This window comes from Fulmarus glacialis, unplaced genomic scaffold, assembly GCF_000690835.1.
Source record: "Fulmarus glacialis isolate BGI_N327 unplaced genomic scaffold, ASM69083v1 scaffold37811, whole genome shotgun sequence".
Lineage (NCBI taxonomy): Eukaryota > Metazoa > Chordata > Aves > Procellariiformes > Procellariidae > Fulmarus > Fulmarus glacialis.
The window spans coordinates 15,341-34,048 of NW_009194075.1; the positions used below are offsets into that span (position 1 = coordinate 15,341).

Below are 18,708 nucleotides of genomic sequence, written 5' to 3' on the forward strand. Positions count from 1 at the left end.
TTAGTTGTATTTTCAGTTACCATTATACAATGCTCAAAAACATCAAGGTATGTTTACAAGGATGCTACACAGTCATCTTGCCCTCAGATTTGCACTACTGCATTTGACTGTAGTTTAACAAAAATATTTTGAAAACAAAATTCCCAAACTGGAATACAATTCAGCTTTCCTCCCACAGTGCATTGGTTCTGAAGAGATAATAAAGAGAAAATAAGCCAATAAAAATAAGAAACCAAATTAACTCAATTGAGTAAAAAGGTATCAATTCAAATGTTTTTGTGCTTTAGTCACTTCTCAGAGATGAATCGGTACTTCAAGATCTTAGAAATTTTTTTTGTTGTTTTCACTGAGGGTTTTGTGGATGGGAGGTTTTTGGTTGTGGGGGGGTTTTTTGTGTTTTTTTTTTTTTTTAAACCACCTCTAATAAAAAATGAAAGTGTTTTAACTTAGCACTTCCATATATCAGTTTAACACACAACATGTGGAGTTGCTGAGAAAACATGGGTGTTTTTAAGTGTCTGGCTTTAGGCAATAAAAGCAATTCACATCCCTTGGGTCAATGATGCTTTGAACCTCCTCTAGAGACTCCACTAATAGAGGTTTCTTGTCCAGGCAGCTTGGCTACATGCTTTGAACCTCCTCTAGAGACTCCACTAATAGAGGTTTCTTGTCCAGGCAGCTTGGCTACGTGGTTTTAATAATACACCCTATGACTAGATTCAAAACCAGCATACTAGAAGCTATGTAGGCAGTTTAGCTTTACAATTTCATGGAAGCCTGCTCTATTTGTAAACAAAAATGAATCCAAGGAAGTGGTGTAGCCTGTGGTCAAGACTGTCAACAGTGGTCCCTCTGGTTTTATAATCTTGGCTTGGTAAGGCATCTGAATTTTCTACTTCTGACATATGCCTTCGATATCACATCTGTGATAACAGTTACTGCATTTATACACTTGCTGGCAAACTCATCCCTGAGAGCCACCAATGTCTTTTTTTAGATATCAAATGAAAACAATCTGCACAGCGTTAAGTGCATTAATGTTAGTAGAGCTGGGTGGCTTCCAGTCCTCTCCCGACCCATTTGAAAACTCTGATAACATCCAACACTAAAAAGATGCTGTAGTTTTCATTATTATTCCTGCCTTATCAGAATATTCCCAATGCTCTTAAAAACCTTTTGAACTCTTGATAGTCCAGTTGGGTCAAGTCCACTATAGATTTAAGGTAGATTACACTTGCACTTCAACAGTTTTATCAAGAAAAAATAGCATACTTGGCAAATCATATTTATGGAGATGTACAATTACATTCTCAATTCCTTCAGCGTGCATTTCAGACTTACTCTGGCCTCTCTCCCTGCCTGGAAGCCACTACAGATTTATCTACAGCTTCATGTTTCTTACACAAACTTCTTTGTCTAGTACAGAAATGAAGTGAGACTGACAGGTACATCATCCCAAAAAATGCAATCGTTTTTATGGTAATTATTTTGCCTTCAAAAAGAGATTCATGCCAGAGTATGTTTGTGGGGTTTTTTTTTTTTCTCTCTACCAGGTATCTGTCTTAGCAATTTCAGAATACAAAAGACCATATTTCTTCTACAGATTCCATGAGAATTCTTTGAGAATAGAGACAAAAAGAAATAATGAGAGAGGGAGTGCTATTTCATAGCTGTTAGATATTTAGCTGTGTAAGAGATGCCCGCAGGTCAATGATCTTTGGCAGCCTGAAGATATTCATTGAACATGCTTAACGTTACAATTAGTAACGTGGAACATGATCACTCGCTGCTCTCTTAGATTAAACTCATCAATATTGGCATTCCATACTGTATTTTATAAACTAGCATCTAACAAAAACATCCTATTACTTATATTGGATTATAGATTATCATTCTATTATTATATATGTAATTACATATAATATACATTGTTATACTATTACATATTGCTCTTATTTATGTAGAGCTATTATTATTTATAGAATCAAATTGTATAAAATTATACAATCAAACAACTGGAAGATTTTCAAGTCACGAGAAGGAATAAACCCAAGTTATGCTTTACCTATACACTGGATGGTAAAAGCACATGTGCTCCACGTCATCATAGGAATCCGGTAATCAGCTTCATTTGGAGCAACTTTTAGCCCAACTCTATAAATGGTGGTGGCAAAGAGAATAAGCATCTCCTTGATACTGCTTGAGTATTTGGCTCTGCAAAAGCAAGCCAAGATAATTTCAGTCTGAATTATTAATATTGCTTATTAGTTACCAGTCAATCAATCAATAACAAACTCTAAGTTATTTATGAAAGAATTCTTGAAGACAAAGGCCCTTTGTCTTACAGAGGAGAAAAAAATTACTAGTTTCCAGTAGTAAACAAGTACCTTGACAAAACAGGCTCTGCAAATTGAGAGATTAAGAACCTCCAGGCTGGAAGGAGTCTATTTCTGTATACTGTATTATAATTTACATTCAAAAAATGCAAACATTTAAATCAAAGTAAAATACAATGAAAAATACAAATGCGAGTAAGCAAATGTAATTATAAGTGCGGGAGTGAAAATATATCCCATCTTATAAGGCACTAAAAATGGAAAGATAGACATTTCAAATGTGTTTTAAAACACGTTTTAGCATTTAAGCTCCTTTCAACTGACATTGGGTTAGTTTACGTAAATGCAGTTATATGCAGAAAAGTGCCTAGGCAAAAACACGTACAGTTTTAATGGCTTGTGTTTTTTCAAAGTCATACACAAAACTTCGTAACAGAAATACATGACATTCATATTAATTCTCCAAATCTCTACAGCCAAAACAATTGTATCACCAAGTTTGGTGTTTAGCCAGGCTCATACTTAAACACCACATTGTTTAAGTGCAAACTATAGAATCTTTCCCGTGGAGATCAGTTACCAAGAAAGAATTTTATTCAACTTTCTGACGACATTTTTACAAATAGCAGATATGTGTAAGTACTTTGCATAACTATGATGTCAGTCAGAAGCAGCAGAAGCAGAGTACTTATAGCATGATCTAGAAAGAAGACAGACAGCTGAGTACACTTGAAAGTATCCATTCATTCTGTTTTAGTGAGAGAGCACTTTTGCCCACTGGAATAGAAACAAACACCACAGCCCTATTCCTTTGAGCAATCTATATTACATTAATGCATCCAAAACCAAGTGAAATCTATCCCTGAAACAGATATATAGCAGGAAAATTAAGGCACAGGAAGTGACACAAATCACTGGAATTGTGGATTAGAAGATTCCAGACTCCTAGCTGTGTACCAAGAACATAAGAACTACCAGACTGGATTTGACCAAGAGGTCCATCTAGCTCTGTATAGATCTCATGTTCAGTGAATGCTTAAGCAAAAGTGTAAGTAAGCCCATATTCAGACCAAACAGATCATATGCCTTTCCTTCAATACAAGTCCTGAAGTATACCTAGGTAATTTTAGGGAGAAATAACATAATGCAGAGAGCACTTCCAGTAACACTTACGAGGACTGAACTCCAAAACTAAGGATGGAATGGAATTCCAAAGCAGAGTTCCCCATTCCCTTGTTGGTGAAAGCTGGAAGATTTTGTTTCTCTCCTTCCAGAAAAAAAAATTGATCCACATTAAAAAACAAAGAAGTTGTTACAGTTTTTACAGCAGTCTAAGAGAAGTGAGACTTACTTTTATTTTAAACTGGTTTGAAAATAATTCTAAACAGATCGCACCAGCCAAACTGTCTTCTAACCCTCCTCCTTAAGTAACGTTTTCTTCTATTCCCAGAAATATGAGGATTAAAAATAGTGCTTTGCTGGTGAGGAAAAAGAACTTTCCTGAATTATAAGAGTGCAAGGAGTATGTTGATTCTCTGCACCTTCTGTTTTCTATACACTCATACATGTTTTTATTTTGGCCCTTTTAATTTAATTTTTCTCTTTTTTACTACATCACAGTCAATACAAAAGTTTAATTAACTCTGAATGTTAGTTGGTGGCTATCCTCTCTAAGTGTACATAATTTTCTTCTACAAGGAAGATGGAAAGAATTTAACAGAAACCAGAAAATTGGTGAGGGCACTGTGAAATCAAGACATCACCTCAGAAAGGGCCATGACTTTATCCCCAACTTTCTTTGATACTGTCTTGATGGATAGCAAAATGTATTCTTTATTTGAAGTCTTCTGCTAGTATTAGTTAAAACATGTACTGGCATATTAGATATCCCACAGAATACCTTCAAAATTAAGATAACAAACCTTTAGCATTTTTCACACTGTAGCCCGATATCCTGACTATGATAATCTCCAGCCACCTAGCCAGGGACAGAATTTGAGCTACTGCCTCTGCATCCTCACTGAAAACAGAAATAGAAAGCAGGTTTTACTTTAACACTCAAAGAATCACCTTATCTTTAAAAAGAGAGGACACATTTAGATCAAAACACATTAACTCAGTATTTGCACAGTTTTGCTGGCTTTGTAAATTTTGAGCAAACAGTACAAAATGAAGTGTTAGGCTAAATACTAGATCTAGGTACTTTCTCATTTGATACGAGCTCCAAAAAATAGCCAATCCAAATATGCTTTTTAAAAAAAAAAATTTGACTGTCAAAAGCAGTATATTTGGCTGAATAGTCAATAAGGAGATATGCAGTCTTTTATACAGATTATGAAGGCCAGCCCAAGTTTTCCTTCCAAAAATTTGAAAAGCCAACCAGCCCCAAAGTAATTTTTACTTTTTTTTTTTTTTTTTTTTAATTAAAGGCTATGCGATCTGGTAATTCACCTGTTTATTTTTTGAGCCTGCAATGGAACGATAGGAATCACAGTATTGCACAGAGATTTGCAAAGTGGACAAAGATACTCTCCATTCTCCAAGTCAAATATCTGTTCAACATGCAGACGTTGTCGGAAGTTCAGCTGCATGGCTTCAAAGTACCTACAACATTGAAAAGGAAATTACTAGAAAGTGGAATGGCTCAAATGTGACATGAAAACAAAAGTTCAAGTAATTAAAAGTGTTATTATCTAGCAAATACCTATCCAAGCCAACAAACAAGTCTTTCTTTTCCTTTGATTTATAACCCTTTCACGTGCTTGGATGTGAAAATAAAACCTTTGAGCACATAGATGAACTCATGCAAAAATGCATGGTATACCACTCATGCAGAAATGACAGCAACTTTTGCTTGCTTTTAAGATTCTTTTAAACATCATTAACATTTTCAGAGACAAGGAATACTTAAATTTTCTACTCTTCTGTCACAACATCTTCAACACAATGAAACATTGTATCTAATATCTCTCATATGCAATTCATTACAGTAAGTTTGAAACAGGGATTGTACACATTTTTACTTAACTTTAGGAAAAACTACCAGTAACATTTCACGAATGAATAATCAGCTATTCATGGCAATGACTGAGCCTCATGACTAGACAATGAAACTGTAGCTTTCTTTTAACAGGAAGAGAGGATAATTTTTATATTACAGTGTTGCACTTAGGCTATTTCAAAGTCAAAAGAAAACGAAGAAATAACTGTGATCTTCTTACAGGTTTCATTATAATTTTGCCTCCTCAGTGGATGCAGTAAGCCTTCAAATTTCATTAATGTCTCAGCGGTATTATTAGGAACAAAAAGACGCAATGTTCAAATCTTCCTGCCTGGATACAAGCAACTAAATTCAGTACTGATGTTCAGACTGGGTATGTAGCATCTTAAAGACAGATATGAAATTATCTAACTTCCACAAAAATAATAACTAGATGATTTTTTTTGTTGTTGCTTTAAATCATACATCTTAAGGGAAAAAATAAAATCCCATTTATGTAATAAGAGAAAATGTATGTGCGGGGGCATCTGCAGAAGTTCTTATGATTACAGAATATTTAGGAAAGTATTCTGTTACAATCAACAAAAACATACATTTATTTTCCCACATTCAAACAACTATGTTTTTGCAAGCAACTCCTCTTCCTCATACATGGCAACTACAAAGATATTCCATTCATTTGAACTCATACTGTTTTAGAGAGTATTTTGCAGTATTTTTAGGCTGCACAGATACTCTAGAAAGGCATGGCAGGCATCGTTTGGAGGAATATTAGTAAGTTAGAATGTCTGTTATGTAATAAATAAAAGACTATACTCAAACCTTCTGTGCCATCCCGTATGAGAAGAGCCTGTTGTCCATTTTAATCCCATTTACCCATACAGCAAGTCATCTTTTCTTAAAAAGAGCAAGGGAACTGAGCTCCAATGTTGCACTACTTAGATCTACGCAGATGTAGATGGATCTGCCAAGAGCAGATGTATTATACTCAAGGAACATAAATTCCATATCATTTTAAGTGTGTGCACCTATTTATTCTGTATTGATGTTTTATTGTAAAAAAAAAAAAATATATATACACACATATAGAAAAGTAAATGATAAGCACTAGAAATTTAGTCAGATTTTTAAAAGTAAAATTGCATAAGTACAAACAACAAACCTCAAGAGATTGTCTATATCATACAACAATATAAAGTAGCTTGCAATTGCATGACCCAACTCTCTTTATCTGTTGATAATACTTCAGTGGGATTATTTCTATTATTATTTCACACTATCTTGTTTAGACTTGCCAGACCTATGTGGAGTCAAATGCAGAGAGCATTAGCTTTGCTCTCTGTAATCCTACAAATGTAGCTGCAACCAGGATGACTATATTCTGCAAGCTAAGTAACTTGGTCTTTTAATATTTCAGGTTGCATTCTAATCCAACACACTTGGTCTAAATTGGAAGCTCCCCCAAACAATAGAAATCTAGTAAAGTTTTTAAGCACTCTATCAATTCTTCCCTCTTACTTTTTATTAAGAGTTTGTTCACCGATAGGGGGGGGGATGGAGGGTGGGAGGAAATATTGGTAGATTTAACCATTCACATTGTATTCTAAATGTCGGATTCTTATCTAAACACTCACTAGAGTAAGTCAGCTTCATCCTTTAAGTACTGACCTGGTGACAGACTTTCACAGTCAATAGTACTATTGCTATAGAACGCTCACCTGGAAGATTCCTACTGGTTCTCATTGTATTGCTAAAAATAAACCTACTAGATATGGTTTCTTATTCTTGACCAATTTTACCCTATTGGGTTTATTTGCATAAATTAGTAACTACTTAGACATTCTTCTTTGGGTCACAGAAGGCAATAAAAACTTTTGATGATAATTTTCTTCATCTTGTGCCATACTTCATTTTTAGATGAGTACAAACAGTTTTGACTCCTTAATTAAATATCCACTTACTGTACTGTGTTTTCAGTGTGCACTTAGATGTTTTGGAAAATAGATTAATAAAAACAAACAACATTAAAAGGCTGCAAAGACACATCCTTACTTCTGCCAGCAGGCTGCATGCATCACATGACCACAGCTTCCTGTGTGGGTCCCACAAGGTAAGTCAGGGTGCATGAAGAGAGGATCTAGTGTATCTAGAAAGACAAAGCAGAAAGAAATTATTGAAAGAACAATAACGTAACTTCCCATCAGTATGAACAGAAATGAACAACGGTATACACAGAACACAAGCCTTCAGATTTTATTTTCCCACAGTTTGCACAGTCATATTAAAATCCCATTTGGCTAGATTTTCCAGACAAATACTCCAGCAAAGTAATCACAAGACCAAGCTCACTTAAACTACCGAAGGCTTTCCATTAATTATGAAGAAAAACATGACAAAATCCAAATGCAATAGTAAATTGGTTAAAAAAAAAAAAAAAAAAGGGTTCCTCAGTACTGGAATAGCTCTGTGGTTGGATTCGCTATCACAGAAGTTTAATGTATTTGTTATTGTATTTTTAAATGAAAGAAAATGAAAATACTAAGGACAAGAAAGATTAGGCATTTCTCCAACTAATATCTTATATTTTCAAACCACTGATACAAAGAGCATTGCTGAATAACAAAGTCAAGTCTGTCTTTTACTAATCTTGCATAATTCTTAACAACAAAAACATTATGAGAATGTAATGGTGTCTGTGTGCTGCATATATACTCAAAGCGAGATTCCATTTTCCTCTTAAAGATATCTAAACAATACTGAACAGAACAACAGCAGTCCTCCAAACTTCATCTGGTGGACTGTTTGTGATTTTGAACAGATATACCTGAATTTGACAAAATGGAAAAGAAAAAAAACACCACACAAAGAACCTAGCAGCCAAATTGCACTGAAAATATAATTCTATTTGACAGCAGCTGAAGCTGCTCTAAATCAAATGGAGACCGAAATAAGAAAGTGAACCTTGGTCTAACACTAATTTGCCACTATCTGCACTTCTGCTGTGGGAACAAGCATTTTGCCACTCATTTAGATCTTCAAAGAAAAAAAACTCTTGCAGGCCTACTTCTAACTGATGAGCTGCAGAGGACCATGCAGTAGAGAGCAAGTGCTATAAATAATATCCAGGAGTGGCTTTAGGAAAAGGAACTTAATTCCCTTCTTTTTTCAATTATTTCAATAGCCCAACACGTCACTGCAGAAAGCTTACAAGCGTATCTGACTACAAGAGCAAAGGATTTAATTTGTACTTCAGACTACCACAGAAGAGAGCAAAAAAAAAGGATGCAATTAGTACACGGCCTAGATAAAAATTCTATACCGCTGGCTCAAAATTGCCATTATCAGTAGTTCGCTGTTAAAAAGAAAAATGGATCGAACAGGATTCTATAGGAGTCTGTCCTGGGTCTAGGACTAGTCAGTATTTGTTAATGACCCAGAGGAGGAAACACAAAACATCTTATTAGGTGAAACAACTTGGTAAAGGTTTGCAAACATGATAGAGAATAGGGTAACACGTTGGAGAAATAAGAAACAATGCTGAACTTCCCTTTGCTTTAGAATTCTATTTGATACAATTCAAGAGTATACTTCTAGACTAAAGCAGGAATAATGAACTGCACAAACACAGAATTTAAAGCTATTTGCTAGACAGTAGTGTCATTAAAAAAATAGGACATAGGGTTCATTTTGCTTTATGAGCTGACCACGACTCAACAATACGCTATTATAAAATAGAAAAAAACATATTTGAAAATAAGTAGGAATTTAAACAAGTTGTAACATTCTTGCCATGCACAGGCAACAAACTAGAAGACATCTTGAGAGCACTTACAGACCTCCAATTTTAGTATCTTTCAACACTGCATCCTTATTCCTTATATATTAGTTAGCTTGAATAAGCAGGATTTGAAAAAATTATTGACTCAGCTTTATAATAAGATATGGGCAGATACATAGAGAATGTATATTGATTAATAAATATTTACTAGATAATAGCTATTTAAATTTTTATCTGTGTTAAATATAATCAATTTACAGGGAAAAAAATTACCACTTTTAACTTATAATTATTATTTAATATTATAATGTGCTTGAATCAAACTAGTAGTTTTATGATGAGATGTATATCCACCTTCGGTGATTTCACCTAAACAACATTTTCCTAGGCTGTGTATCAAGTAGGACAGAGCCAAAAATTCTAATAAACATGAAAATAAATTAGCTTACCTTCTCCTTACCCACAAAACCAGTTATCCTGGCCAAAGAATTAAGGTGGTTTACTAAGTTCCTTTCTTGACAAATCCATTTTTGACATTTCTTACTGCTTTATTGTCTGTCTTTATTTTTTTATATTGTCTTATAAACTAGCAATAATTACTATCATCCAACATACTTTTGGGCATCCACGCTGGCTGGAATACTCAAATTTTTAGTACTTTCATTTCACTTCTGCTTTTTTGGCTTTTTTTTTTTTGACAAATACTTGTTTGCCCTTCTTAACCTTCTGAGATCTCCACTATCTTCTACGCATTTTAAAAAACAATTAAAGATTATACTGTTGACAATGGTTCTGACAGTACTTTCAGTATGACTTTAATATTTGCCAACGTGAATACAGTGAAGTTATCTAGATATTGTTTCAACTTTTATCTTATTCTGGAATGTATTTCTCTCTTGTTAAAAATAACAGCCATCAAGCATCTGATCTTGAATTATTATTAATTTTCTTTTTCAAAAAGAGATCAAAAAAGTCAGTGAGTACTTAAGTTTACCCTTTTCCTTCTATTTATTTTCTTTCTTTCCCTTAAGTAACTGACCTAAATCTTTCTCATGTTTAATCAACTGTTACTTACAAAAAATTCTGGTTGGTCTTTGTGTTTCTTGCTACCAATATGCTATTATGCAACTCTAACTCTTGTTTTTGTATTATTCTCTTGTATTCATTTTTTTTTCATTCATCAGATGATATCATATGATCCTTGCTTACACTTTTCTATTTTTTTATGTCGCTGTTTTTATTACTTCCTAGACATAAAAAAAACCCAAAACAAAACAAAACAAACCCCACAAACAAAAAAAACCCCAAACCCTCCTGAGGCTGTCATATTGGCCTCTGATAATGTTCATGTAATTCCTCCATATTGGGAAAGTTTGCTGCTGTACTTGAATAAACAGGAACTGTTAACATTCTTGGATTTTTTCCGGAGTGACCAATCCTACCAAATCTAAGTTTTATAAAATTTTCTTATGAGATTAAAGCATTTTCCAATTTCCTAGAGACAAATCAAAATCTACATACACTTTTAATTTTTAAGTTTTAAAGCATGGATTTTAGAACAATTTAAAAATTTTCACTTTCTTTTTATCAAGTAGGGTAAGCCATTTAGCAATCTGACCGGATACAGAGTTTAATTAGGTTCAAAGGGTATGAGCTCCAGGTACAGAACTGCTTGTAGTCTAAAAGAAGAAAAATCGCATACCCCCTGAGAGTTCAAGAATTCTGCTCCTATTCTGAGTTAAGGCAGTTGATTTCTGGACACAGGCAGATAATACCATGGCAGCACTTTCCAACTTTACTTCCTGTTCCTCCTGACAAAGAATACACGTCAGAACTTCTTTCTCAGCAACAGATGGACCTCGTTTGGGACCCAAAGCAATTTTGGAGTAATCAATTGCCGAAGACATGCTGTAAGACCATAAGTGACACAGATATAAAATAATCACATGGCTTTTTCTGAACAAACTTATTCTTCCAGGCATCTAAAAATATAATACACTGCTAACATTTCTGGTTTTATACCAAAGTGCTTTACAAAACCAAATGATGACCAAAACAATGAAGAAACACTTCAATCCTCACTAAAATGCAGTATTCATTCAAAATAGAAAGTGGAAGACAACTAACATAGAATAACACAATGAAATGGATTCAGACAGCAGGAAATTCAGGAAGCTGTATTCAATATAGATTGGATTAAATATATTTTAATCTTACAGACACATTAAAATTATTTCCCATTCTTGAAGAAAACATACTGAAAATGAATGCCACTGCCTTAATTCACTGCTTTGTGACACAATAAGTTTCCATATATTTTTTTAAATATTCCTTATTCCAGAGTTCAACAATGATTTATAGAACATGATTTATTAAAGATCAAAGCATACAAGTGATCTGTACTTTTTTTCCAGCAGATATCTCTATTTTCCTGATTAGTTTTGTGCAGCCCCAAGTAGACCAAAATTGAGTTGTATTAAGTGTACTATATTGTTGAAGCATCTCTAGAACAGGAGCAAGCCATACCAACAAAATTATAACCAATATAAACCAAATATCTTCAGTATGAAACCAGATTTTAAAAACTAATGAACAGAAATATCAGTGACTTGAGCTACAAGAAGCATATTTTCTTCATTGCAACTTAACCTTAAGGCATATTGACTTTCAGATTCTTTCCAAATTAAATACGTAATTTTTCATGTAAGGTAGACAGTCACCTCCAAAATTACAGTGTTGTCAACTCAGCAGCTTTCTAATGACATTGTTTCAAACGTTAAGCAATATAAGTATCCACCATTTGAAGAAATAATTAATTTTCCTATTGTTTATCTTATGCTGCTCTACAACGTGAGTCCACTGTTCTTACATTAGCATACACATGCTAGTTTACATATAATCCTGTAACATAAGATGACTTAAAAATAGAGACACAAGTTTGCTGACTGGGATGACACAATTTGCTCCTTGAATGTACTTTCAAAATTTTTATGTAGCATAATGAACTTATGTAGCAGAGGTAATGAACTCTTCCCACCAGAACTCTGGATGTCTGTTTTTTCTTACCTTTCTTCGTCCATAATAGCATCTTCTTTCCCCGGTGCCTCCAGTGTGTTTTCGTACAGGAGCTTATGGGTTTCAATGAAATTCCTCTGCAGTGCAGACATCTGGGCCATTATCTTCTGACGGTGCAACCTAGCTGCTTCTGCCTTTCTCTTCCGCTCAGCTTTCTCTTTATCCTGAGTGCTCTGTGTCTTACAATAGAAGAGAATAAAGAAATCACAGGCAACAGAAAACATCAAAAAATGAGAAGAATCTTTCCCCAACTATATGCATTCTAACCACTGATATCAAATTCCTTAACTGACAACACTTTAATGATAAAAAAAAGTTAACTGCTATCTGAAAAATGTAAACCTAAAATCTTAAATGTTGACTAGGTTCATTAACCTAGGCAGAAGAAAGATTTTGAGGGGTCCACAAAAGGTCAGTAGTACAAAGACAGGATCAATAATACCTGATCCATTTTAATTAGGTGCTTGTCTATTCTTAAGAAACTTTAGTGAGGTGAACATCACAAGCCTCCTCCAGTATTCTGTTATTCTCCCCATAAGCGAAACCCCTACTAAGTATTCAGTATCTCCCTTACAGGAATTTAAGAAAATTTTATCTTGAACGACACAGCAAACAGATTGTTCCTACATTTTTGTGGCAGCATTTTATGCATCTGAGGATTGTAATTTCCCCTATTCTTCTTTATTGTAGACCAGAAAACTATTCTTCCAGAATTTATCTATCATGTTTTCAAAAACTATAAACAAAGTATTTATATGCTTTGGAAATGTAGAATTCAAAAAACACAGGTAGACTTAATTAAAAAATATAGAACCTAATTCCTCTTATTCAATTACTTAAGGCACAAATTCAACTTTATACACATTGCTTCCATTCACGATACCATTATTTTCTGAGGAAATGAAACAACAACAAACTGCTCCACAGGTAGTAGAACTGTAAGAGTCTCATTTCTTACTGACTTTTGTATTTTGTTCCCTTACCTTACCAGATATCATATGACACCTTTCTCAAAAAAGAAACATGGCATATGCTGTGATAAGTTTAGAGCTATGCATGCAATGACTAGCCAAGAGATTGCTTGGCAGCAAGCTGTTGCCAACAGAATGTGTAAGAGCAAACTGGCCAGTCTTTGCACACTGTCTAAGGGTAATCAGATTCTTCTTTTCTATTCAACTGCCAATTTAAAAAAAAAAAAAAACAAAAACAAAAACCAGTAATCTTTGAAATCTCCATTTCACTGTGTCATTTGACCACTGGACTCAAAAGTTATTTTGAGGGAAGGAGGTAGAGACTGATAAATCACCTAAGCCTGATGTCTATATACAATCAAGGCAAAGCAGATTAACCTCTTGGTAGGTCACGTAAATTACAAGACATCATTTAAAGTGGATTTGTATTTCTAATTATTGCACAATGACAACATAATAGAAAAGGTGGTCAAATCATAAAGATAAGAAATGGAGAAGTGAACACAAATTACTTCTTCACCCCTCTCAGTTGTTTTCACTTAACTTGGAAGTACAACCAAAACCACATTAGCTGCTGATAATTCCATGAAACATACTTAGCATAAATTTATTAAAAATATTAATCTTGGAACATAAATCGTATTTGTAAGCAATATATTAGAAATTAGTATTTTTTAAATTATCATTTTAAGTAACAATAAATTTAGGCACCTTTTTGAAAACAGCCATTCAAAACATTAAATACAAGGCTTCCATTGAACATTTTTTTTATTATTACCTCATCACCTTTTGTAGCTTCTGAGCCTGATGTAGCTGCTACTGTTGTCAAACTAGATTTTTCTCTCAATCTTTTCACTGTGTCAAACATCTAGGAATAGAGACTTAGATGTTAAAAATAAAATGCAACTTGGCTCTTATTACAATATAGACAGGATTAAAGCTCTTGATATTTAGTTTCATGTTATTTTCAGATTTTCAAATAGATGAAACCAACTGCCATACTCCTAAATAACAAAAATATCTAACCGAGACCGTATGTGCACTCCTGATAACACTGCTGTGTCTGTATCCTAAACCTGATGAGCACTGCTCAGTATGAAGGAAAGTCAAATTCTTCCAAATTTTCCAGTCTTCTAGCACTAATACTATTAAGCAGCTAAAGCATCTGTACATCAGAAGAATGGACAGAGACTGCTAGCTTATTTCAAGTAGGTGAGATGTGGATCATCCCATGGAAATAATCACTAAAATAATGCAAAAACCTATACATCTGGAACAGAAAGCTTTCCAGCATATGCCCAATTAGTTAAAACCGAGCCTTTAATTTTCATTTACTACTTTCTTCAGCTATCTTTACTTTAATAAGCATCCTGAAGTTTTGATAATATTAAATATTCTACATTTACTATACATATCATTAAAAAGTTAAATATACTTTTTAAAGTACATTTTTACTTTTGCCCTTAGATTTTAGAAGAACTTCTCAAAAAAATCTTTCAAACTTATCTCCCTAATGCACCAGGATAGTCCAATTTTAGTAGCTGAGGACAGTTTTGGAACCCTACTATGGATTCTTACTCTCTTTTCCAAGAGCACTGTCTTCTATGTTTGCCACCTAAAACAACAAGCCACTTAAAGCAACAAGCCCAAAATGGAACAGGAAGTAGTACTCCTGCTATGCAGAAGCAGCAGCCTCCTACATTAGAAAAGATGTCACAGCTCTAGAAGTTTTTCCCATCTCTTACTGGGTAATGGCAGGGAGTTGGATGGAAAAATTCCACAGGTCAAATGTACAATGTGGCCATTAGTCAGATCCGTATGACTCAAATCTTAATACATGCAGTCTCTAAAATGCTTTCCCAATTAATAAACGTTTACTTATCACTTGCTGTTATTTTGCAAGAGAAATATGAGGAATAAAATTCATGTATAAAAATGTCTTTACTGGAATGACTTATCCAAGCAAAAATTGACCCAATACTTGTAAGTAGCAATAGCAAGTGCAATGACTTGTAAGTGTTAATGCAGTGTTCAAGAAACCATCTCGTCTGGGGGGAAAAATGTTCCAATAGATTAAGCTTCTCAAGAAATCATTGCAGCCGTAAACATGTAGGAATCATAACATCTTTCATAAAAGTTTTCTAAAATACTTATCTCCCGCTTGGGTACCTGCAGTATCCAATTGACTGTGTCCTTCTGTGCCTCTAACTGAGGAACTCTCTTTAATTTTTCCAGAAGCATTAACACGTTCACAGCATTCAAGGCCGAGCTTCCCATTCCTTTACAAAGGAGAGAAAAATAGAAAAGCATGGGTCTTCAGGGAAAAAAACCCTCAACATTTCAATGTATTTACAACCATGGACATGCCTTAAAATATTGCTAATTATATAACACACATACATGAACACAACTTGTGTAGTTACATTTCCGTTTTAATTTCATCTGTTTATTCCAGTTAAATGTAGTATAATCTTTCCCCCTTGTAGATCAATAATTTTTGCTACTTTCAAGAGCAGAAGTACAGACAAAAACAGAATTGCCTTTTGCTTCAAGGAGAAGCAGTAAAGCTCTTATAGCTTACTTAAGTTTGCTAACAGCTCAGTGTGCACAAGTTTGTTTCTATCACAAAAACTATTACAATTACAGTAATTATTTGCTTCCTCACACCTTGGTAACAGCTGATAACGTTCTAGGCCATTCTAATACAAGCATGCTTTAAAATTGAGACCATTCTCTTCAATTACATTTCTTTTGCAGCACTTTCCATTTGAAATTAATTTGCACAATCTAGAAGTGGGACAAATATATTACAAAAAAAATTTTTTTTTTTTTTTTTTTAAATCACTTCTCAATAAGAGTTTTCTTACAAAAATACTGATTATTTTTGCATCCCTTACGTATAAATGGGTATTTGGTTTTCCTGGTTATGCAAATCTAAAGCTGGCAAAGAATTCTCTAACATCTCAACTGCAATTACTTTTAGTGTATTCCTACATGAAGCTTCTTAAACAGAAATATGTTCCGCATGATAATATTTCTCCTTGCTCAAAAAGAAGAAAAAATTAAAAATAAAAAACCAACGTGAAATAGGAGTGATTTTCAAACTCAGTGACACCTCTTTACACAACATTTATGAAAAACTAAATAAAGGCAGCTCAGCAGCTTTATGTATTTATTTATTTATGTAGGAGGTATTTAAAAGACATGTCAATGTGGTGCTTAGGGACATGGTTTAGTGGTGGACTTGGCAGTGCTAGGTTAACGGTGGGACTCGATGATCTTAAAGGTCTTTTCCAACCTAAGCAATTCTATGATTTTACTTCACAATTCTTATCTCCGTTTCATTTCTCAAGTAACAATTATGTTTAGCTTGATAATGGATTTTTTTTAAAATTTATTCTTACACAGTGAAGCAGAAACTCTAGATAAGATGGAAGATTATTTAGAAAATGTAGATTCCAATTCCCATTCACTAGTCTTGAATGTAAGATTAGGAAGTGCTCTGTAGGGATTTGGAAATGTAAAGAAAAAGAAAAAATAGCCACTTCATAGCCACTAAGTTTTGCGTCTATTATCACTACCATAGTAATAAATTTTAACTTGCAGGTAAATCAATAATCGTACAGATCAGGAGTACAAAAGATGGAGACAGTTCACTTAAATCCACTGTCATTTTTCAAGGAGTTCTTAGTTTCTATTTCAATAAAGTTCTTGTGAAGAAAGAACCATTTTCAGTTATTTAACACTAGTATCACTTTTCCATTTCTTTCCCAGGAAGAGAAGCACATCTCTTCTTCAACATATCTAGCAATTGGGAACAAAGGAAGCTAGTCCAAATCTGGCTTCTTGATTATTTTAAAAAAAAAAAAAAAAGAAAGCAGGTTTTAATTCAGCAAAAAGTAAATCCTTTCTAACTAAAATCACTGAATACTTTCTTCTAGTTTGTTTTTCTCCTTACAAAATGAAGTTAGCCTAATTTACTCTGCCCTTTTAGAGAAAATGAAACATACGTGTTGCTTTGTGATAAAAATCAAAGGTTACTTCTTCTTCTGGAGACTTCTGTAACTGCTGCTTCTCTTCTAGTAACCCTAAAGAAAGGAGATGAAGCACCTAAAAAAGGAGAAAAATAGTAAATCTCATCCACTGTTAGAGGTCTGGAAAACTGGCATATAAAATAAGGATGTTTAATATAGTTCTGTACTATATGCTGATTATATCCATGATAAAAGACAGAAATCAGGAAAAAGTGCAGAAATCATACATGGAAAGTGAAATAACAATGCACAATATAATTCTCCTGCATATTACTTGCACAAAAATTAATAAACTTGCACACACTTTACATTAGTAACATATGAATCTTGTCATTTTGCTGACACAAATCTATGAATATTTGGTTAATTCCATAATCCAGAGAGTAGCAGGTAAGGCAAGGCAATTAAATAATCTATGCACTCTAATTAACAAAACTGATTAATTCAACCAGCCTGTAAATTCAGGTCCTAATCCTATAAATATTAAAAAACCAAACCAAAACACAAAAAAACCCCACAAAAAAACCCAAAACAAAAAAAAAAAACCAAACAAAAACCCACTTCAACAATGTCAGTAATTCCTTTTTTTTTTTTAAAGCATAAAGTCACTGTGGTAAAATGAAATGTTTACATACTTGCAAAATCATATTATTTCATGACCGAGGCCCCAAAGACATTTACATATTTGGAAGCTTTGCAGCTTACAAGATGAAGCAACTCCAATTTCTTTAAGATGATCAAAGGGTTACTTATTTGCCCATGAAGTTTCAAGAAAAAGATGAGGTAAGGAGAATTACATATTGAAACAGCTTCAGTGATGAGGCAACACAGAGGGCAAACCAAAACAGAAAACTGACGAATATTCCCAATTTAATACTGTTGTGTTTCACATTTGTATTGTACAGTGGAGATAAATAACTAGAAATATTTTCTTTGTCTGTATGTATAAGAAATGTATAAGAACAGGTTTGAGGACAAAAAGTAAATTCTTACCATTCAAAGTTAAAGTTTATCTTTACACATTTTGATCTTATCATAAGCATTTAACATGGTCAACACAGAAACGACCACAGGAAGAAGACCAAAGCTAACCATACCATTTGGATCATAGCTTCAGTCCACAAGTGGGTTTCCAGTTCTACTGCTCTCTGAAGAATGGTCCGCAGTATGTGCATCATAACGTCACAGTTCAGAATCCTCACTACGTTGCTGAATGCAGGACTGAAGCCTGGAGGAGGAGGTGGTGGCAATGCTAGAAAATGGAGATGTGCAAATGTATTAACAAACTGGCATCTCATCAAAGATTGCAGGCAAAAAATAGAGAGCACAAACATACTAATTCCAATGAAAGAACAACTGGACCTTTAAATTAATAAAACCATGCTCAAACACAATTGTTCGCCTAAGTCAGCTTTTATCTTTAGCAAAACTAAGTACTTTTAGTAAGTTCTTATACACACATGCAAACCAAGCTAAACAATCAATCACAAGTACTTCATTGTATCTGTAAATG

General features: G+C 33.9%; 1 protein-coding gene across 1 annotated transcript in view; it reads right to left on the bottom strand.

Annotated features, from left to right (window-relative positions):
• The window catches only part of UBR1 (ubiquitin protein ligase E3 component n-recognin 1), a gene marked incomplete at its 5' end in the record, with an annotated part of 29,685 nt that extends 11,238 nt beyond the window's left edge, over positions 1-18,447 (bottom strand). Inside the window, 11 exons of the mRNA XM_009587657.1 lie at positions 2,066-2,214; positions 3,510-3,603; positions 4,259-4,356; positions 4,788-4,940; positions 7,390-7,483; positions 10,818-11,023; positions 12,182-12,369; positions 13,940-14,029; positions 15,331-15,440; positions 17,172-17,271; positions 18,293-18,447. Coding sequence (XP_009585952.1) covers positions 2,066-2,214; positions 3,510-3,603; positions 4,259-4,356; positions 4,788-4,940; positions 7,390-7,483; positions 10,818-11,023; positions 12,182-12,369; positions 13,940-14,029; positions 15,331-15,440; positions 17,172-17,271; positions 18,293-18,447 — 1,437 coding nt within the window. The remainder of the gene's footprint in view (positions 1-2,065; positions 2,215-3,509; positions 3,604-4,258; positions 4,357-4,787; positions 4,941-7,389; positions 7,484-10,817; positions 11,024-12,181; positions 12,370-13,939; positions 14,030-15,330; positions 15,441-17,171; positions 17,272-18,292) is intronic.
• Positions 18,448-18,708: the final 261 nt, after the last annotated feature.